Source organism: Antechinus flavipes, chromosome 4 (genome assembly GCF_016432865.1).
Source record: "Antechinus flavipes isolate AdamAnt ecotype Samford, QLD, Australia chromosome 4, AdamAnt_v2, whole genome shotgun sequence".
NCBI classification, from domain to species: domain Eukaryota; kingdom Metazoa; phylum Chordata; class Mammalia; order Dasyuromorphia; family Dasyuridae; genus Antechinus; species Antechinus flavipes.
The window spans coordinates 344,952,614-344,976,752 of NC_067401.1; the positions used below are offsets into that span (position 1 = coordinate 344,952,614).

Below are 24,139 nucleotides of genomic sequence, written 5' to 3' on the forward strand. Positions count from 1 at the left end.
ATATTTTAACTCCTTCTCCTATGAAAACCTGACTGTTCCTTGACCCATAAGAACATATATTTCAACTCTTTCCTTTTTAATTATAAGACAGGCATGTACCACCGGTGTTTTAGCTCCAATTATATGATTCCAGGAACTCGCCACTTCTTGGAACTGTTGCTGTTGATAAGGACTGGCCCCCTTATCAATGCAACATTTGATTATAACCACCTGGAGCCCTAGTTGGTGCGTCCTTGTCTTAGATGAGGTCTTCATTTGGCCCAAAGCCTTCTTTGTTTGGACCCCTATAAAAAGTGGGCAAAGCATTCTCCACTTTGAAGCCTCACCTATGGAGATGACGATCTGCCTAGGACTTTCCTGATCGAGACTCACAGGCTGAAATATCGGGGCCTTCCCAGCCGTCCAATTAGAGTTGAAGCTCCCTCGATCGTACTGAGTAATGTATTCTCTCTCTTTCTCTGCTATTCTAATCATAATCCTTATTATTCTTTGCCTCTTGTGCATTATTTGCTGTATGTGTTGTTATTGCAAGCATTCTATCCCGTGCATTGTATAATTAAATTTTACCTTTACTTTAACTGAGCCTGAGAGCGTCATTTATAAAAGCAGATTCGAACTTCTCTTAAAAATCACATAACATTAATAGAACAGTCACACAATTAGGAAGTGTTATGTGTCTGAAATTGGACTTGAATTCAGGTCCTTCTAACTCCAGGTTCAGTGCTTTATTCACCTGCATATATTTTCTAAAGAAAAATTTTGATATCTTCATTTTAATATAGTCTCCTTTTTAATACTATATTCTTAATTTTGTACATTTCAGATCATTATTCTGAGAAAAAGTCTATAGGTTTCAGCAGATTATCAAAGATATCAATGACACACAAAAAGGTTGCAAACCTTTAGACTACATGTTAAGATTTCTTCTCTTTTAAATCTATGATAGTCCAGCTGCCTAGAATCATAGATTTTAAGAATTGGAAGGGATCTGAGTAGCTGTTTCATACAACCTATGATTGTAGTCCAACCATATCTTTAAAGTCACATAGTGATGGTAAAAGGCATAATATGCTATGCATATTATTTATTTATTTTTCCAAAGCATTTGATTTGCCAAACAACTAATCTTGAAGGCTTGCCTTCAACGAGGTATCTTGCATGCATATATAACTATAATGAAAGACTGTGGTAGGTGGATGTGATTTGAGTGGAGAGTTATATTCAAAATCTTCTTCGTATTGACTTCATAGAGATGTCAAAACAGGGTGACATAAGCCTGTTATATTCCCCCTTGCTATCTTGAAAGATATCTTGCTGAGTCTCTCAAACCCAAGAGGTTATTGTTGATAGCATTTTATTTTTTAAATAGTATTTGATTTTTTCAAATAGATGTAAAGATAATTTTCAACTTTTTTTTTTTTTTTTTTTTTTTTGCTGAGTCAATTGGGGTTAAGTGACTTGCCCAGGGTCACACACCTAGGAAGTGATAAGTATCTGAGATCAAATTTGAACTCAGGTCCTCCTGACTTCAAAATTGGTGCTCTATTTACTGCGCCATCTACCTGCCCCTCAACATTCATTTTTGTAAAACTATGTTGCAAAATTTTCTCCCTCCTTACCCTTCCCCCCCAAGGTATAAGCAATCTGATAAAGATTAAATATGTGTAACACTTTTAAACATATTTCCATGTTTGTCATATTATACAAGAAAAATCAGATCAAAAGAAAAAAAACACAAGAAAAAACAAGCAAACAACAAATATGTGAAAATACTTTGATAGTAATTTAAAATGCTACATTCACATTACATTACACTCATTGCATGTAACTGAAATAATAGTCTTCTTTTTGAAATTTATAATGATATGGAAGATCTTGGTCTAATTATCAACAGCACAGAAACAAAGTGAATGAAAATGTATATTACAGTGAGATGGGCACTTGAATTAGTCAAGCAATGCATCTTGCACAAACAAAGCAGATGGGCAATAATTTGGGTTCAGAATTAGGTAGGGAGAGGAGATTCAGTTAAATCACATTTGGAAAACTGCACAGTGTTCTCATTGAGCCAAAAACTGTTTGCTGCCACTAATATTCCTTTCATTTACAATAATTTTCTTTGCAATTCTATCTAGCTATGAATTTGGTAATAAAACAATATGATCTTAAAAGAGTCAAAATTATAAGTAATCAAATGAGCACTCCTAAAATCACAAGTATACATATTCTGAAATCTTTGAATGTTGGTGACTTATAAGAAATCATGTAAATATAGAAAATAATATATATGGCCATAAAGGAGGTGAGTCAGTTATATGGGGGAGAATTAGAAGCAACAGATGGAAGTGCTAAAAGAACCAGAGGAAGGCCTCTGGTGTGTTGGTTAGAAACATGTGGGACTTCATGGACAGGAATCACACAGGATAAGAAGTTGTGGAAAGGTGATCTGTATTGGTGGAAGATATACACATTATTAAAATTATATATATATATATACATATATATATAATATACATATATTCATAAAGCATTTATGTAGAAGCACACAGTGATAAACTATAAAATGTGACTTAGAAATTTTCTTGGTTATAATTAAAATGAACACCTTTGGGGTCAGCTGAGGAATATAAATCACACATCTTTTGAAGAGTCTTGGAGAGGGCTTTGGGTCCACAGAAGAATACACCAATGTTACTGCTATAGTAAAGACAAAAACAAGAACAGGGTTAGAAGAACCAAGGCTAACTCAGGGTTGTTGTGTGAGACAGATGATATTTTTCTTCACTTCTTTGTTTCTTCTCTCTTCCACTTTCACCCAAATTTTACGCTCCTCTCTTCAATCTAGACTTTCTACAATTATGCTCTGGGTTCCTTCTTGTCATTACAGAGAAGAAACTAATTTGATAAAAACCAATTCCTATTAAGGAATTATTGATTTAATGTGTGCTTCTTTCCAGGTTATTTGCATTTTTTAAAGGACAAAGTGAAAGGACAATACTTGATGTTGGAATGGAGAAAAAAAAGAAGCTAAAAGAAAAAATGGCTGAAAGAAATGGATGTCAATGGGGGTGTCACTTGCACATCTGAATGGAAAAAATATTTCATGTTACCAAAAATAGGGAACTAGATCTAGTGAGTTGTGGAAAGAAGAAGTCAGAAGCTGTTGTGCAGTTGATATAATAAGAGCTCTGTGATCCCCTGATTTTTGTGGGGGGTGGCCCTGAGTTAGAAAACCTTGAATCTCTGGACAACCCCTTCCCACCCTTCTACCTGGTCTCAGGAAACTTCTAAAATGATCTCCACCTGAATCTCAACTCCTTCCCATCCTTCCACTGGGCCTCTGGGAAACTCCCCAAATAATCTCCACCTTCAGTTCATTTGTAGATCTTAACCTGGGGAATAATCACAATCTTTTATTAACCTGGAAATGAGTCTCTCCATTCATCCAAAATCACTCCCTAGCCCCTGGCCATAGAAAGCTAAATAAAATTGAAGCCTGTATCCCAAATCTTTGTTACTTTCCTAATTAGGAATGAGCCCACTGAGAGAGCTGATCAGTGTCAATAAACCCATTTTTGCCAAAACCTCATTTGGAGATTGGGACTGTGGATTTTTTTGCAAAACTTCGACACTGGCCTGGGGACCCTCAAATGCTGTTAGGGTATCTCACCCCTCAACACAGTCAGTTGCCAAATTTTGTCAATTTTACTTTTATGACACATCACATTCATTTTCTTCTCTCAACTCTTATGGTTAAGGGTTAACATTCCTAGTTAAGGACCTCATTATTTTTTTCCTATATTATTACAGTTTCCTCCATCTGCTTTCCTTGGTTCCATTTTCTCCCAAAATAATTCACACTCTTCTGCCATGCTTCTCAGACACCAAATTAATATTCTTCAAGCATAGTCTAACTATGTCACTCCCCTTATTTAAAACCTCAAGTGATTATCTATTATAACTTGCATGGAGTATAAACTCCTCAGGTCGGCATTTAAAATTCCTTACAATCTGATTCCAGCATATATTTCTGACATATCTATCCATCCATCCTAGAATGTATTCTCTCTTTGCCTCCGCTTCTGAGGGTTCACTAATATTCTTTCAGGATCAATTCAAGACCCTCAGATTACTCAAAGCTTTTTTTTTTTTATTTCTCCAGTTTTTAATGTCTTCCTGTCAATTTTTTTTTTTTTTTTTTTTTTGGTGTTTGCTTTGCATGTATTTTGTATGGGCTGACTGGTGTAAAAATGTATGCATATGCTCCATTACTTAATTGGTAACTCAAGCATTACTGTCCTGGTATTCCTGATCCATATTCTGTGTACACTCATTACTGTACACGTTTCACTCCTATAGAATGTATACTTTTAAAAATTTAATTTAATTTTATTATTATTATAGCTTTTTATTTACAAAACATATGCATGGACAATTTTTCAACATTGACTCTTCCAAAACCTTCTGTTCCAACTTTTCCCCTCCTTCCCCCAACCCCCACACCTAGATGGCAAGTAGTCCAATACATGTTAAATATGTTAAAGTATATGTTAAATACTATATACATATATATATATACAGTTATTTTGCTGCACAAGAAAAATTGGATCTAGAAAGAAAGAAAAAAAAAACTTGAGAAGTAAAACAAAAATGCAAGCAAATAATAACAGAAAGAGTGGAAATGTTATGTTGTGGGTCCACACTCATTTTCCATAGTTCTCTCTCTGGGTGTAGCTGGTTCTGTTCATTACTGAACAATTGGGACATATTTGGTTCATTTCATTGTTGAAGAGCCACATCTATCAGAATTGATCATCGTATAGTGTTGCTGTTGAAGTAATGATCTCCTGGTTCTGCTCATTTCACTTAGCATCAATTCATGTAAGTCTCTCTAGGCCTCTCTGAAATTGTCCTGTTGGTTGTTTCTTACAGAACAATAACATTCATAACACTCATATATCACAATTTATTCAGCCATTCTCCAATTGATGGGCATTCATTCAGTTTCCAGTTTCTCGCCACTACAAAAAGAGCTGTCACAAACATTTTTGTACATGTGGGTCCTTTTCCCTTCTTTAAGATCTCTTTGGGATATAAGCCCAGTAAAAACACTGCTGGATCAAAGGTTTGTGTATGCACAATTTGATAACTTTTTGAGCAAGTTCCAAATTGCTCTCTGGAATGATTGGATCTAATCAGTTCCACCAACCACGTATCAGTGTCTCAGTTTTCCCATATCCTCTCCAACATTCATCATTATCTTTTCCTGTCATCTTAGCTAATCTGAGAGGTATGTGATGGTATCTCAGAGTTATCTTAATTTGCATTTCTCTGATCAATAATGATTTGGAGCACCTTTCCATATGACTAGAAATAATTTCAATTTCTTCTGTGAAAATTGTCTGTTCATATCCTTTGACCATTTATCAATTGGAAAATGGATTTATTTCTTATAAATTAGAGTCAATTATATATTTTGGAAATGAGGCCTTTATCAGAACCTTTGAATGTAAAAATGTTTTCCCAGTTTATTGTTTTCCCTTCTAATCTTCTCTGCATTAGTTTTGTTTGTACAAAACTTTTTAACTTAATATAATCAAAATTATCTACTTTGTGATCAATAATGATCTTTAGTTCTTCTTTGGTCACAAATTCCTTCCTCCTCCACAGATCTGAAAGGTAAATTATCTTTTGTTCTTCTAATTTATTTATAATCTCATAGAATGTAAACTTTTTGAGGGCCAGGACTATTTTGTTTTTGTATGTAATAGTAATAGGGAAGTAATTAATATTCAATGAATAATGACTTTAATTAATGACATTAAAATAGCAAGAACTATCAGCAATTGGGGAATGGTAAACAAATTATGATGAGAATATAATAGAATATTACTGTGTTGTAATAAACAAGAAAAAGCTTAAAGAAACATGAGAAGCCTTGCATGAAGTGACACAGTTAATTGCACAGTGACTACAACACATCCATGAAAGCAAATCTAAAAGGCAACAAAGCTCAGTTCAAATTCAATTGATAATATTGATTACAAATGATTAAAGCACTCATCATTTCTTTCTTTCTGTTAATAGCGTAATCTACTAAAAATGGAAATAAACATTTTCAGTTGCAATCATTCTGTTAGAAAGTATTGCTGTATTGCTTAATTGTTTTTATATGGAAAAGTAGGATTAATTCAATTCTAGTCTACAATCCACTCTACTCCCAGTCCTAGTTTGTTTGTGCTTTCAGGGGAAAGAAAAAGAGGCAGAAAGATCACTGAATGAAATTTCTTGTCCTAAGGAAACTCACCTCCAGAATCAAATGTAAAAATCCTCTGTCATTCAAAGCCCTTTATAACCTGGATCTTTCCAATCTTTCCAGATTTTCTTAACCACACTTACTCATGCACACTTTGCAATCTAGTAACATTAGTTTCTTTGCAGTTCCTTTCACAAGACACACTATCTAATGATTGACCATTTTCACTAAATGTCTCTAAGTCTAGAATCCCCACCCTCCTCATCTTTGCCTCCTGGCTTTCCTGGCTTCCATCTTAACTAAAGGTCTTAACTAAAACTCCACCTTATCCAGGAGGCCTTTCTTGTTCCCCTTTAATGTTAATATCTTCCTTCTGTTGATTTTTTCCAATTTATTCTGTATATATTTTGTTTCAACATAGCTCTTTTCATGTTGTTTCTCCCTGTGTGAGCTATGAGAAGAGTGACTATCCTTTTGCCTTTGTTTGTATTCCCAATGCTTAGAAATCAGTAGACATTTAATGGATGCTTCTGGATTAATGGATGCTTCTTGATTAATGGATGCTTCTTGATTTGACTTAAACATTTTATTAAACATTAATTATGTTTATCTACACACTGTTACAGACACAGAAAATACAAAGAAAGATATAAATTTTAAAAATTTGTTATTATTGGCATGTCAAACTATGTGTGCCTCTGACCTGTTCAATAGGACCTTGCCTGATGAAAGATTGTGGGGTATTTCAGAGTAGTGAGACCTTCCTTCTATCTTCCAAGTTATACTAGGTAAATTATGGTCCACTCTGTTCCAACAGAAGTCCACTCTATTAAAATGGTTCCAGTTGTCTATGGTCCAGTTGTCTGGGATTAGAAATTCTAATAATCATAGTAATCATATTTTAGCTCATCTCTGGGAGTATATGAAACCCTCAAAGAGTTTTGATTAATTTTTCTGATTGATTTCTATGGCACCCTCAAAATCCAAGCCTATAACACCATAGGCACTCTATAGTGAAATTTCTAGAATCCATAGCAACTACTCAAATACTGCTCTTTATTATTGCAATAATTGACTTTTTGCAGGGAAGTACTTATAGCCCAATCCATTCCAGTATATGTCTCAACATGTTCTTCCTCATTTAACTGAATTCCAATTATTATTATGCCTCTGAGAATCATTAATAAAAGGGACTACTTCCAGGACATGACATCTGTGACAGGAACTGATGGTTCAACACAATTTCCAACCCTGCTTTCAAAGGTACCTGGCAAAAGGTAATTACAGTAATTTATAATTACAGTACATTTAAACTAATTTCCTCTCTGAATTCTAACTGCTACTTGAAAAGTCCTCATATCCATGGCAAAATTCCAGAAAATTCTTTTTCAAAAAAGATGCCCACTAATACAACTATTTGATTCAATGAAGTTGTTCCAAGATGTATATGCTTTCTGTGCCTCTTCTTTCTTTCTTTCCCCATGCCCAGTTGAACTTAAAGGGATGGATTGGGATGGAATAAGCCATTGTTATTACAAAGTTATTATAAGATGTACCTTGAAATTATTATAAACCTATGTGAATTAACATTTAGATAATAGTGCTACTCTCTTACAAGTTTCCAACTCCTTTCTTTGACTAGCCTTATTTAAAAATTTGGGATAATATTAGGTGGGTAGAGTAGTTTAGCTTTTGATTCTCTGTCACTAGCATTTGCATATATATAAAACATACTAATACATGACCCAAATCACAAAGTTCCACAAATGAAAGATGAAAAGAATCCCAAAGAGAGCATTCAGGGTCTGTGGAGAGTGTAAAGCCAGTTGGGGCATCTGGTACATAAACACCATGAATCAGAACAAATGAATGGTAGCCTCATAAAGTTGATCAGCACCTCTCCTGATTGACTCACTCCTGGTATATGGTACCTCAGATAGATGGTCCTAGTCTGCATGATTTTATTATTCACCTGATTCCTTGATTAAAGGCAATGCCAGGGATGGGGATGTTTCCAGGACTGACAGCCTCCTCATGCATAGATTAAGACTATTTTATGATTTGTACATGTAGTCACTATTTGAGGAACTTAATGGTCTTGGATTTTCTGCCTCCAAGATTCATTTAAAAATATGAAGGCAGCTAGGCGGTTAGATAGAGTGTGAGACTTGCAATCAGGAAAAACCAACTTCAGTTTCTATATCAAATACTTATTAGCTGTGTGACTCTAGGTATCTCACAATCTCTCAGTCTCAGTTTCCTCATTCATAAAATGGATATAATAAAAGCATTCACTTCAAATGTTGTTGTGAAGATCAAATGAGATAACATATGTAAAGCATTTTATAAGTCTTAAAGTTGCCATATACATATATGTGTATATATGACATATATACTTCTACATATAATATTAATTCAGTTTGTTTATATAATAATAAAAATACATTTTACTGGTGATTTATTTTTATATTATTGTCAGTGTTTTGCCTTCTCAAACCATATTTATTTTTGCAAGGAGCTATACCAATTTCAAATGCTGGATACCAGTCTCATATTTGTGACACTCATTTCATTGACCATTTTATAAGGGATGCTTTCTCGATCCCACACATTGTTACAGTACACTCTTTCTCATCAAATTACCTTGTTATTTCTTAACACATAATATAAACTTCTTGAGGATAGAACTGTTTATAATTTTTGTCTTTTTTCTCAATGGCTAGAATACTTAATATCTTGCATGTAAGGCACTTAAAAAATGAATGGAGAACTAAAGTTATTTGAATTACTTCCCTGTAGTTCACAGCTACATTATCACATTTAAGTCTGTAGTTTATATACTGTATAATGTTTATGCTATCATCCCAAAACTCTGGGTATTACACAGCATCAAACAATCAGAATTTTTGAGTTGGAAAGGACTCAGTTACCATCCATGTCAACCAATTCCCAAAAGAATTCCTACAAACCATATCTAAGAGTTGTAATAATCTTCTCTAAAATGTAATGTTCTCTGGAAGCAGGTTTCTTGGGGAGCTTCTGGGAGCAGCCTTCGTTTCAGTTTAGTAATCACCCCAAGTGCAGCTAGGTATTACAGTCCAAATCCTTTATTATCTTTTTCCTAGTCTTGTCTCCTTTCCTAGGGCCTGGTTAGCTTTCTTAGAGGCCTATCTTTCTCCTTGGTTCCGAGAGCTTAAGCTCCTGCCACCAGTCCTTTGTCTTCTCTGCTTCTGACAGTTTCTTGAGCTCCTCTTGGTTTCTGTTGGGGAGGCAAGAAGACTGCCACGACTTCTCTGGTCTTCCCTAGTTCTCATCCTGGCTGAGCTTGTCCGAGCTTATATGCTCTCTCATCATAGGTGTGAATCTTGTGGAACTATAGTAAGTACTAAATATGCGTACTGAACTAGAGAACTGTTAAGCACTATGCTAAACAACCATTGTCTCTATCAATTCTACTGACTTAGCACCTTGTTTCAAGTTCTGGCCCATAACAAAGAGTGATGATTTAGTCCAAGGATTCTTAAACTTCTTTGACTTGTGACCCCTTTTTATCAGAGAAAATTTTACATGATTCCAGGTATATAAAATGGATATACAAAAATATTCACTGATAATAAATCATAATTTCATGATCTCACATTCAGTTATGAGACCCCATATGGAGTTGTGATTTACAGTTTAGGAAGCTTTGAATTCAAGTTCCCTCTTGAAAACTTTCAAAGAAGGAGAACTCACTATTTTTTGAAGCAGTCCTAGTCCTATGAATAGCTTCTAGGATGTTTTCCCCAATAACTTAAATCTATCTCTTTGTAATTTCCACTAATTGTTCCTGATTCTGTCTCTGAGGTTCTCTTCCACATGACTGACCTTCAGTTGCTTAGAAGTTATTTATCAAGTTTTTTTCAAGGCTTATCTTTCTCAGGCTAAGCACCCCCAATTTCTTCAACTGATTCTCAAATAATATAATCACAAGGATATTTACTATACTAGTTTTCTTTCTATGGACATTCGCCAGCTTATCAACTGATAAAAAACCGAAGATTTTTATTGTTCAACCTTGGACACATTTATGATAGCTGTGCTAAACATGTATGCATTCTAGTTCTCTATATTTTAGTTGCTCATATTTTTTACAACATTTATTTTTCACAGAGATATTGATAGCACTACTTGCTCATTACAACATAAATGTTAATTTAAAATTTTAATAACAGGGACAGCTAGATGGCACAGTTAACAGAGCGCCAGCCCTGAAGTTGGGAAAACGCAAGTTCAAACTCAGCCTCAGACACTTAACTGTTTCTAGCTATGTGATGCTGGGCATGTCATTTAACCCCAATTGCCTCAAAAAAGGAAATATATATATATATATATATATATATATATATATATATATATATATATATATATATATATGCATATATATATATGCATATATATATCTACACACATACATATATACATATATATATATAGATATAATTTACATACATATATAAATTTTTTAAATAATGACCAGAAAGATGTATACATAAATGTTGCTCTACAGTCTAGCTGTAACCTAGTTTTCCCAATTTATTTCATAAATTTCTTCTTTACAATTTCTTCATTCTTGACAAATTGGAAAAATAGCTGTTCCCTAATTTTGTGTGTCATATTTCTATTTAGATACATTCACAAAAGTCACCACTGTCCTTGGAACACAGCTCCAGAAAATTACTAAATATCTACTATGTGCAAGGGCATGGGTTTCCTTATACACTAAGGTTGAAAATTCATTCTTTATTTATCTTTCTGGGACCAAAGCTCATACCTAGGGGCAGATGGCATAGTAGGTATAATATGGGACCTGAAGTCCTTAAGACCTGAGTTCAAATCCTGTCTCAATCAACTATTAACTGAATGACTTTAGGCGAATCCTTAGTTTTCTTATCTGTAAAATGGTGATAATAAAAGTGAGATAACATAAGCAAAGTACTTTGAAAACTTTAAAGCACTATAAAAATGCTAGCTTTTGATGATGATGATGAGACATCCTTTACCTTAGTGTACCTTTCTATAGCATTTATGTTTTTCATAGACAAACATCCATTTATGAATAAATATTACAATTCATAAAGCAGAAAATCCTCACAAAGCTGTTCTAGCACAGATGTGGCAGATGTAGCCCATGGACAAGTACTACAGATCCCCAAAAGAATTTAGTAAGCGGTGGAAAATCCTCCTATAAAATATAACTTTCCGAGATTACTTAGATTATTTTTTAAAAGGGGTTTCAGTAAACAAAATGTAGAAACAGTGTGTATCATTCTTCAGTTTACAATCTAAAAGTTATAGACCTGTGTGAATCCATAAGGCTCTGGAATAGAAGCAGCATTATCGGCATTGATCCATCTAGTGCTGCTGATTTTGCTGAGAAGAGAACAAAATTTAAATGAGTACAAAAGTACTAAAACCTGTTAAGAGCCTCATCTTTGGAATTTAATAATAAAAAATTCTAGCAACGAAGAAGAAAATTCAATTTTTCACTTCTACATTGGCTAAATATCCATCTTATTCTCTGGGAGCTCTCCCTCCCGCCCTCAAACACTTCAGCCCTGCTATGGACAGATGGGATTCAAAATATTGTATGTCAGGAGATTTAAATCCTGCAGATATATGGATGCATAGTAAACTCAGGAGTAATCCTACCACCTCTCTGGCTTCCTTGCTCCTACTGCCTTGAGCACCCTATCTTTAAATTGTATGTTTGTTTTTATGTGTTGGCTTTTATGCTTGGTAAGTTATATGCCTGGAAAGACAGACTCTAAGCCCCATTTAAAAAAAGAAATCAAATTACTCTATGCCCAGAGTGCATTCTGCAAATAAAATCAATAAATAGAATCTTTCCTTTGGATTTATAGGGACTTAGAAAGAAGACACAAGGGCTACATACTCAAAGTTCATTTCTGGTCTACATAATAGGCCCAACTTTGGTTTATTCCTTTTGGGGAAACTTTTATTTTTCACAACTAGAAACTCTCTCAAATAATTTGTCACATGATTATATTTCACAGAACATTCTTTTGGGAATTATTATTGCTGTTAGTGGCTTTAATACTATAGTGAGGTAAGCATTCTAATATTGCAATATTGTTCTATTTGGAACTGCCATCACTCATTTCTAACTTCTTATTATATATTCTTTCATTAATGCCTACAACAATATCTCAATAATATTCAATTATATTGTTGAACAGTGCAGCATAGTTTTTCAAGCCAAATTCATGTCACCTCTTACTTTTTTGCTAGTTAAAGATTTGTCTAAATGGTGCTGAGATCCTTAGAAGACTGAAATTTGAGCTCTCATTTTTATCTTCCTTCTTTCTCTCCTCCTTGTTTGTTAAAAGTCAGCCATAGGGGACAGGACAAAATAGTTTTTTTTTTTTTAATTATCTAGAAACACATAAAACAAAATCAAATATAGCCATGTCTCTATATTTTTTCTGCTTATAGATTTTGGGTTTTGAATTTATCACTATTATGGAAATCATTTTAGCAAGGATTTAAATAATAGGACCAAATCCATTTTATATGTGAATCTATTGTCCCCTGTTATAGTGTAAGTACAGAGTCAATGAACAGTATTACAGTTTTTTTTTTCCTTCTTTTAGATGTGTTCCCAGTGGACATATCTAGTGATTGTAGTTGCCATCCCCATTCCCGATTGGGCAAACATTTGGGGCTCTATTACTTTTTGGAGACTGCTAGAATAGCTGAATCAGATCTCTCAGTATTCTAGGTACCATTTAAGCCATAGTATATGGCTAATAAATCAAAGAAAGAATTCCAAAATCAGCCACCTAGAAATCAAACCTTCCAATAAAGTAAGAGTATTGTGTATTTGAGATCATGATGATAGTTTAAAGCTAGGGAGCTAGTTGATTTTGAAAAAAAAAAAGTGTTATGCAAAGATAATACACTAAAGAAAGGAAGAGTGTCATCAGTCCAGCTATAGTACAATCCATTTTATATTGGATTATTTAATTATTTTAAAAAGTTAATATAAATGTGCTTGCAAATTATTTCAGTCAATAGAATTCCTGTGTGTTATAATCTGAGTGTGAAGTACTATGCACATGTACAAATGAGAAATGAAGGGTGTGCATACAGGCAAATGTGAAACCAGATGGACACATTTACCCAAATTAACATGAAAGTATTTTTACATTCCTGAAAACAATGGGTGAGATAAAAATCATTCATACAATATGGTTCTAGTCAACTTCTAATTAAATGGCAGGCATTGTTCTACATTTTAAAAATCTATATATGAAAATCTCATTTTATTTACTGGGATACACATTTTTTTTCACCTCTTAAGCAAATCTTGAAAAAAAGAAATCCATGCTGATATTTTAAAGCACAAAATTACATCTCAAGCAGGAATTCACATATAAAAATCTCTGCTTCAAGATTGTTCTCTAGCTTCCCCTGGGATGAAATGTTGCAAGGATTACTATTACCATTAATATTACCCACTAGGTGGGGCTTTCAAATACTCAAATGAATTTCCCTTCAGCTTCATAGGTTGCGACCCATCCTTGTTCTCTCAGATCTAAGTCCTCCTAAAAGTCCAATAATGAGAATCTTCCTAATGGACTAGAGGCTTCCACACTGTCTTCTGACATTATAACAGTATCAATGGCAGGAACAGCGATAACAGGAGAACTCCCTCACAGACTGGGGCATTTATTATTTACAATGGCATCTCTAAGGTGGCAGTGGGGAAAGGAATTATATTGAAATTGAGAGTCATGGCTAGATATAGGCAGCTGCTGATAATATTATTTCAACATCAATATTTCAGAAATCGTGATTTCAGTGGTGTGGGTATTGCCTCCCGTGATGCAAATTGAGACCATTCCGTGTCTTGGTTAACATCTTAATGAGAGGCTATGTGGTGTGGTCTTGTGGAGAGTGTACTAGCCCTCAAGGCAGGAAGGCTCCAAACTTCAGACCCTTAGGAGCTGTGTGACCCTGGACAAATTGACTCATTTGTAAAATGAGGGAATTGGACTCATCAAGGTCCCTTTCACTTCCCTATAGATGCCCATCTGAGTTTCTGGGCTAGACAAATTCATCAACATCAACAAAAAATCAAAATCAATCATAAGTTAAGAGAAAGTTTATCACAATAATGTTGTGAAGATATTATGGAAGTAGAAAATATGGAATACAAAGTTTTTTGAGTGAGAAAAGCAATATAAAATAAAGAACTAGAATAATACATGAAAGTAAAACCCATGTATAAATATAGGAAACTTGGAACACAGACTAATAGAATTTCATTGAGTACCTGAAATGGCTCTCTGAAATTTAGGTGCACTCTATAAAACTCTACACCTTTATTTAAAAATACATTTAGAAAATCATTTCTATCTGAAATTATTGATTGTATTTAGTGGCAATTTAAAGTATCAAAAGATTAACATGTCCCTCGTGTAGGGTATGCTTTCATTGAAACAGAGAGGAATTCCTGAAACTTTTAGGTGATGGTCTTCATAAATTGCTGTGTTCAAAATAATTCATCATTTCATGACCAAATATCTCTTGAAGAGCCACTCTTAACTTAGCCAGATTGGATCTCCAACATCTGACCCATAGTGTGTGGCCAGGAATTTCCAGCTTGATAGTTCTACCAAAGTTTGTGTTCCATAAAATCTTTAATGACCCAAAGTTGCTTATCACTATGTTATGATGAGGCATCTGAGTTATAGTTTAGTAGAGATTCATCAGCATAATTAATATTTAAAATAGCTAGATTATGTAATATAAACATTAGCTCTTTTAAGCTCTGGACACTGGACAACTGATTAGAAGATAATACTATTCAATTATATACTCTGTAGGTGGGAAAATGGAAGATTGTTAATTTGTAAAAAGAAAATCATATGTAATTTGGTGAGAATTATTACAGAAATACAATAGCAGAGTGTGTGTCTATTTAGTCACAGAAACAAGTGCCTCTTGGGAGACTATGGAGAAGATTTGAAGTCCAATTTTTAAAAGGGTAGAACTTTCAGTTCCTTTGTTCTCCTGTGTTCTTTGATTGCCACTACAATCCAAAATCAATGCTGCTATTATTGTTGAGTCACTGGAGTCATGTCCAACTATTTGTTATACTTTACACTTGCTTTTTTTTTTTTTTTTTTTTTTTTTGGCAAAGATACTAGAGTGGTCTATCATTTCCTTCACTCACCCATTTTATAGATGAGGAACTGAGGCAAAGACTTGCTCAGGATCATACAGCTATTAAGTGTTTGAGTACAGATTTAAAAATCAGTCTTCCTGATTCCAAGGCCAGTGCCCTAATATTATGGCACCTAGCTTCTCCAAAATCAATAATAATAATGCAGGATCAATAATACTCTGCTTTAAAGCTTTGGTCACCTCTTATCAACATCATTGCTTATTGTCCTAGTCACCGCTCTAAAGCCTGAAAGGGTCTAAAGTTTAAAGGACCCACTAATCTTCTACTATTAAGAAATTCAGTGTAATTACCTATTGTTTTAACTCAGATCTTAAATTACTGCTGGGATTTTAAGGTTTATGTTGGCAGATAAAATTTTTGAGTATATCAAAAAAGGAAATAGCAGTAGACACTGGCTCAGATAGACAGTTCTGAGTAAGTGAGTTACTGGCTAAAATTCAAATCAGCAAATATATACTGGGTCATCATGACCTGATATAGTATGGATGGCATCTCAAGATGGATGTGAAATTAGTGATAGTGGGTAGTCATAAGAATATCAAGAAATGAGTATTTTCAAAAGAAGGGATGGCTTGTGGCTATACATTTGGTCAAGATTTTGCCTAGGAATATCCTTTTTCATAATGTAATATTATTACATGTCTTTTTCTTTAAAAATTTCATGAATTTTACAGAAGTCATGCAGAATAGCAGACTGCCACCATCTGTTTAGGACAGTTCAGTATTGCATCATTACTTCTTAACTCAAATACCAGAGTCACTGTTTTTGGTACTCATTGTCTTAAAAAGCCATTTATCTTTGGTAGGGATTGTCTTGGTTGATACCAGGAGAGGTAATAGATCTTATCCACTGCCACACATCTAGCTAACAATACAACTGGGATTAGAACCCAGGACTCTTCTTTTATAGCTGAGCCTTCTGTTTAAATCACATGCCAAATTTTGGGGAAATTTTTTCATTGTTCAAAGTATTAAGGGTTATTTTTTAAGGATTTCTATCATCTAGCTTTATAATATGAAAACTGTCTTGTAGATATTAGTGTGGACATGTCAGTAAATCGACCTTATTTTTTAATATATACCCTTAGAGAGTGCTGAAATTTTTTTTATTATACTTCTATTTTCATACTGAAGCTTTAATAATTACAAAAATTAATTACAAACAAAAACAAAAGTATAAGCTGTCATATTTCCTCTCTTCTGCCTTTCATCTATTTTTAATTTTTCCTTCCTCCTTCCTTATTTGTATTCATTTTGATGTCCATCAATTTGTTTCCCTATTACTGTTATTTTTGCAATTTTCTGCTTCTTTTTGTAGCCAGCACTTTTCTCTTTGATCTGCTTCCCTTCGAGCTTTTTTTTGGTGCTGGTTTTCATCTTCTTAAAAAAAAAGTGTTTTCTCTCCCCTTTTCCTTTATTCTTTTTATTTAACTCTTTCTTCTGGGAGCAAGAGTAAGCCACAGCTTTGAGTGAACAGGTAAATGTTTTTAAAAGAGTAAGTCAAAAGGATTCTTAACTTTCTGGTGATGAATAGAAATGGTTGAGATTCTCACTTCAAAGGCCCTCAAGAACAAAGGCTTTTTCTTAGACCACTAACAAATCCACCAATTCCTACTGACCTATCTCTGCCAATAGAGATGAGCTAATGACAGAACAGACCAGTCTTGCAAGAGTAGCCAAGTATGCTTGGAAACAAACATATCCTTGACATAATAAGAAAAAAATACAGTTTATCTCTTTAATAACCATCTTGAGGAAAATTAATGTGACTTTGTCCTTTGTGCAGAACAGTAATTGGATTGTGTGTTTCATTTATATCTGGACAAAGGCCAGGATATTGAAATACTTCTAAATATTAGATTTTCTCTTTTAAAAATTAGATTTTATTGGCATTCTCTTTCCGAGATTTCTTCATTAAAAGCTTCATTAAACATAAATCTTCTTTTTACAAAGCAGAAAACAAAATTATTTTAAAGGGGTCATTGTCTTTCTGAAGGGTGATGCTTAGCTGTCTCATTGGTGAAATGACTTTTCCCAGAGTTCTGGTATTCCAGGGATAAAACAACAATTGACTTTTGCCTACATGTGTCTATTATTCATTAAAATGGCACTTGAAATTGTCTAGTAAGCAATAGAGGTCTAAATTCAAAGGTTAAAATTTTAAAAAATCTTAATCCTTTTTCTCGGGGCTAAGAAATACTGGATAGTGAAAGCATTAAGTGAAATTCAAACCCCGGGGCTTCCATCTGTTTTGGAAGATACCAAGACCTTTTTCAAGAAGCTGAGGAAGTTTACATAGCTATTGGGCTGAAAGGCACTTAGCTCCATTACTGTTTGTAAAAGGGCAAACAGACCTTTCTGACTAAAATGTTAGTAAAGAGTGGGGGAAATAAGATGACTACAGCAGGATGAAAGTTTCAGTCAAATTTTTAGGAACAAAAAAGAATAATTAGAAATGTAGTCAAGAAGGTACATCGTAGGTAAATAGATAAACTTCAATTTCTGGAATATCAGAGTTCTGGTAAAAGACATCTCCCTATTGAGTATCATTTGGACCCTGACACTTTCTAGCTTTATAACTTTGAGTGTGTCACTTAATCTCTGAGACTTAGTTTCCTTACTCATAAAATGGGGATGACATAGGCTTTTCTTAAAACTATAAGGCTATTTTGAGCCTTCAGTGAAATAATATATGCAGCATATTTTGCAAACTTTAAAGAATTTGTAAGTGTGAACTAAAATAATTATTCAATAAGACTTTTAAAATAAGGGTTTAAAATATTTTTTAAAGCACTTTCACATTTTGGATAGCAATTTGTAACTATGAGCAAAAGGCTATAAACTATCCATATACTTTGATCCAGCAATACCTTCTAGGTCTATATATCAAAGAAAAAAAAAGAAAAAGGATCTACTTGTAATAAATATATTTGTAATGGCTCTTTTGGTGATAGCAAAGAATTAGAAGTCAAAGGGATACTCATCAATTGGGGAATAGCTAAATAAGCTGTAGTATGGAATAATAATGGAATATTATTGTGCTTTAAGATATGACAAACAGGGTGATTTCAGAAGAAACTGGAAGGACTCACATGAACTGATGCATAGTGAAGGGAACAGAACCAGGAAAATGTCGTAAAAGTTAATAGCAATATTTTTTGACAAAGAATTGTGAATGAATTCTATTCTCAGCAAGGCAACAATCTAAAATAATCCCAAAGGACTAATAATGAGTCATACTATCTGCTTCCAAAGAAAGAAATGATACTGTTTTCAATACAGACTGAAGCATCCTAATTTTATTTCCTTTATGTCATTTTTTTCTTTTATTCTTTTGGTAGACAATGAGTAATATGGAATTGTTTTACATAATTGGACATGTATAACCTATATCTGACTGCTTACTGTCTCAGAGAGTGGGGAGGGGAGGGAGAGAGAATTTGGAGCTCAAAACTTTAAGTAAAAAAATGTTAAAAAGAATAACAACAAAAAACCTTTCAGTTTTCATGTGCTTTCTATTAAAGTTTACACATTTTAAAGTCAATAGAGGCTACAGTGTCACTGTCATCTCTTTATAATTCAAGCTATTGGTTAGAAGGAGAAATACACTTAATCTTAAACATTAAATATTTTCAAAACTTATATTTGGCTCTTAAATGCACTTTTATATTTTTAAGTGAAAATGTGAGGTTCTAGGACTTAGTTTTAGACAAAATAAAAACTGAACCATAAAGATCTTATCCAGAAAAACTAGAACTCTTAATGCTTTCTCCAACCTGTCCTTTTGCCCCTCTTTCTGGTTGTTTATTTCATGGTAGAGTTAAACAAAACTGCATCTTAGCAACCATACAAAACAACAGCCTGAAAGAGTTCCTTTCTCTGTCTCTGTCTCTCTCAGTCTGTCTCTCTGACCCTGTCTCTGTCTTTCTGTCTCTATCTCTGTTTCTCTCTGCCTGTCTGTCTCTGTCTCAGGCTCAGATTCAGTCTCTCTCTGTATGTCCATCTGTTTGTCTCTGTCTCTATCTCTGTCTCTGTCTCTATCTCTGTCTCTGTCTCTCTCTGTCTTTCTCTACTTTTTAGGTTTTTGGTTCACCCTTTTCCTGATGAGATATCCCTTATCCAGGGAGATAATTAATTGTTTTTGTTTTAAGTGACTTCTCTACTGTGCTGCAGGCTGCAGAGATAATGTAAGATGTCAATAAGTGACATTTCTAAAAGATGTAGGTGATAATATCAACATCTAGTCTAAGCCAAGATTTTTATGTGGGGAAAAAAGAAAAAAGTCAAAGACCTACAGTGTCAAAAGTCCACTCATGAATAATTGAGAGGTGACTATAAAATGTTCCTGCAATTGATTTTTTTTCTGACTAAAAGTTAAAAATTAAAAAAGCAGAGCCAGCTGTACCATTATAAAGTGGCATTATTATACTAGTTTTTCCCACCCTTATTCCCTCTATAGAAACTACATACTAAACAACCATTGCACAGTTAGAACCTATTTACCAATTACTTCAAGATGTCCCCCATGCCCATCTTCCCCATTGGTTGTCATCCCCATCACTTCTGTTCTTCCACATCGGCAACCTCTGAGTAATTTTCTACTTATTTCTGCCCCTGACTAACTCCTGATTAGCTATAAATTCTGACAGTGATTTCACCACATCTCCTTTATCAGCCCGCTTTCAGCTCTTTTCTTACTGTGATTACATTAGGCCAGTTAACTTACTTGACAGCTCTCAACTGAAGAATCACAAATCCTATTTGACCAAATTTCCCACTTTAACCACTGTTCCCTTTGAGTGTGTCGTCATCATCATCATCATCATCATCATCATCATCATCATCATCACAACTACAGAAATGGTCTTTTAAATCTATTACTTTAGCCAGACGCCACTTCTGCCCCTCGAAGACTGAAGAGACTTTAAGGCTTAACTTGTCTTGATACATCAAGCCCTTGATCTGCTTCCTCATCTGTAAAATGAGGGGCTTTGAGGATAGGTCATTCAAAATTCTTTTTAGTGATAAATCCCATATCCAGCAATATGTTTACCTTTCCTATTGGATACTTCTCTTTCATCCTGCAATCTAGATTTTACCCTGTGCCTCTATTTTATAAGCATAACTTTTCAAAGGCTTCATTATTGCCAAAATTCTGCCCAGTCTTTTGATACCTTTTCCTTGTCCCTTCTTAACCTTTCACAATTTTTCTCATCCATCATAAAATCTAAATATTATTTAAATTCTATATGAAATTTTCTTAAATTAATTAGGAAAGAGTTGACTGCTTTCCTATACCCTGAATTCTTAAGGTAGTTTTCAACTTTTAAAACAAGATCATCCAGTTTGAGCATGGTACTAGCAAGGTAGTGGTGGTTGTTTTTTCTTATGCAACTAGTTCAAACGCATCAAATCTTCTGAGGTTTCCTATCTGTCTGGGCTTCATTTTCCAACCTTGAAAAATGAAAGGGTTGCATTAGAGCACTTCTGAAGTCTTTTCCAGCTCTATGATAATATGATACTTTGAACTATATACTCATACACTAATTAAGTTAACTTTCAATTGACTTTTATGTGATAGTGTACTGTGTACTCATGTATAACCTTAATGGTTTTATATTAGTGATAGAATATCATACTCTAGAAAGGGATTAGAGTGAGTCGTCTAGTTGGCTCTTTGAATTGCATCTACCATAGCATCATATCCAATTAAGATATTTAGTAAATTCTTTCTGATGATGAAAATGACAATGAAGGCAATGACAATAACATGATAAAACTAAGATGAATTAAATAAAGAAAATCTGGTTCCGTGGATTGGATTTGCTACAAAGACAACAGCAAGATCTTTAACCATTTCTTTGAAAAGTACTACATTGTTAGCTGCCACATGTTTACTTTGAAAGGGATTCCCCCCACTTCCAATATCATGAAAGTTTTGACCATATTCTTATGTGAAAACTACTTATTTTCTTAGAACAATTGGGGGTTTTGGAGTACAATACTTTCTAAGCAAGAAGTTCCAGTTATGTTTTCAGTCCAACAAAAATTGAATTCTCCAATTGAACACTGAAGAACAATTGTATTCCCTGGAGTATTCTTGAAGGTGTGTGCAGGATGAGAAATATCTTTAAACTGAGGAATTTTTGAAAAAAAAAATGATAGTTTCAACTGATACAGAGGGAAGAATTTTGAGTCAATCAAAAGAGTTTGGGGAATGTAAACTTTTTTTTTTTTTTTTGACATTTTAAAGTCTGACATTTCTTAATAAACAGGCAGTTCTTACTCTCCAGGGAGAAAAATCTTGCTTAGAAACATTGACACACATTAGGCAATTAATATCCAGTGGCTTTCAACTTTAGGAGCAATGTAGATTTATCCAGAGAAGGACAGAAGAGACATAATCAGGGAACTAACCTTACCTGGAGTGGTTGTAAGCTAGTTTTCTGAACTCATTGTTCCAATTAGGTCTTCCATAGAATGTCTTCTGCTTTAGACCAGTAATGACATCAGTACTTTCATCCCAATGTAAAGCTATATGGGCAGCCTAAAGTAAAAATCATAGCATGATATTATTATTTAGATAAGCAATGAAAGGTTCCTAAGCTCCTAAGTAGAGGATTCCTGATTTAATGCATTTGGTAGGATCAGAGATCTTGGACATCACTTAGCCCAATCCTTTTATTTTTTAGTCAAGGAAATTAAAATTTAGTGACTTGTCCGGGATTATAGATGGTGTATCTCAGAAACAAAATTTGAACATAGATCCTCTGATTACATAACCATTACCCTTTTTATTGTACTATGTTTCAAAATAATATTTAAAATTAAAAAAAAATCATTGTGAGACATTTTCACAGGAGGGAAAACAATCAGAGTTGAGTGGAAGTAAGCAATAAAATTTTCACTATTAAATGATTCAAATGAATGCTCTACATTCCCTGTTTTCTCACAATTCTTCCCTTCAGCTCCTTACAATCTAAGTCTTGCCCCAACTGCTACTGAAATCACGTGCTTCTAAACAATACATCTGAATAGACTGTTGTGTGATAGATTTCTCCAAATCATTGAGCTAATTGACCACTCTTTTCTTCTTGAAATCTATCTCATGACACTGTTTTGTCCTATCACTTCTCCAGCTCTTCTGTTTCCTTCTGTTCTCTAAATATAAAAATTATCCACAGCTTCTTCAACTACTTGATCTCCTTTTCTCAGTAGACCTCCTCTTTTAGAGATTCATCTGTTATAGCTACAACTATCATAAATATGTATTCTACAGCTTTCTAGTTTAGACAATTCTCTCAACCTCTAAACCTGTATCTCTACATGCTGGACATTTACCTTTTATTATTTCATTGTCAGTTCAAATCCATCAACATCTCTAAAATGGAACTCATCTTTTCTCCTTCAAAGCCAACTTTCTTTCTTGACTTAACCTTTTTCTGTCAGTGTCCTCAGTCATTCAAGTTTGAAACTTGAAAGTCATCTTTAACCCTTTACTTCTTCACTACATTGATTCAGTAATCAAGAGACTAAGTCAGTCTTAATATTTCTTATGCTCAATATCTTCTTTCTATTCCTACTGATATTATCCTGGTTCAATTCCTCATCATGCTGTGAAGAAGTGATTTTCTTTGTTGAATTTCTTCCTCTGCCAACTGTTCTTTATACTGTTTACTCAACAAATCTGCCTGAAATATAACTTTTATTATTTTATTACCATATGTAAAACCTTCAAAATAACACCACTGTTCATAAGACAAAGACCATATATTTGTTATGCAAGGCTCTTCAAAATCTATTCTTCAACTTCTTCCTCCAAATTTATCATTTATTATTCTCCTACACAGTGTTTTGTTTTAGATCACTTTACTCTATTTTTCCAGAGACTTATTTTGTACACTTTTGTACATAATTCTCTATTCCAGTTCTCTTGCTATGAATACTATGTGTCTTTAAATGTTCTTCTCAACACTTGTCTTTCCTGTGAAGGCTTCCTTAATTAGTTTAGTTCATAATGTTCTCCTTTTAGTCTATATTGCTTATCATGCTTATTTGACACTTGTATCTTGCCACTGTCATGGGAAATCCTCTGTATAAAATGCAGGGAGACAATGAATTTCCCAATGACAGAGATTATTATACAGATGATTTAAGATGACATTATGATAATTGCACTGAGATCCATGGCCATTTAAATGAGATCAGCCTAACCTTCCAAAAAGGAGAAAAAATAATGAATCTTTTCTAAATTACGGCTTACACTTGTAAAGTAACTAAAATGGCATTTAAATAAATATTGTGCATATAAATACCATGAATACAATGGTATTTACATTTATCAATTTGTATTTGTTGATTGTTTTTGGTGATGAATACTTTTATCTAGAACACTCATAGGGAACTAGTTGGACTCAGAATTAAGTGAGAGGACGTTATGATGAACTACATTTGGAAAATTGTGTAGTAGTTTTAATATTTTCTTTTAGAATGTGGATGCTCTATTTTTACTTTTGCTTTATCTGAGATCAGAATTGCTACCCCTACTTTCTTTGCTCCAGCCTTTTACCCTTACTCTGTATGGATCTGTTTCAAACGTGTTTCTTGTAAATAGCATATTGTAGGATTCT

General features: G+C 33.8%; 1 protein-coding gene across 1 annotated transcript in view; it reads right to left on the reverse strand.

The window, feature by feature from the left end:
* NOX3 (NADPH oxidase 3) overlaps window positions 1–24,139 on the reverse strand; it is a 109,146-nt gene that overhangs the window by 14,320 nt on the left and 70,687 nt on the right. Inside the window, exons 9-10 of the mRNA XM_051997994.1 lie at window positions 21,932–22,056; window positions 2,606–2,697 (exon numbers count right to left, since the gene is read on the reverse strand). Coding sequence (XP_051853954.1) covers window positions 2,606–2,697; window positions 21,932–22,056 — 217 coding nt within the window. The remainder of the gene's footprint in view (window positions 1–2,605; window positions 2,698–21,931; window positions 22,057–24,139) is intronic.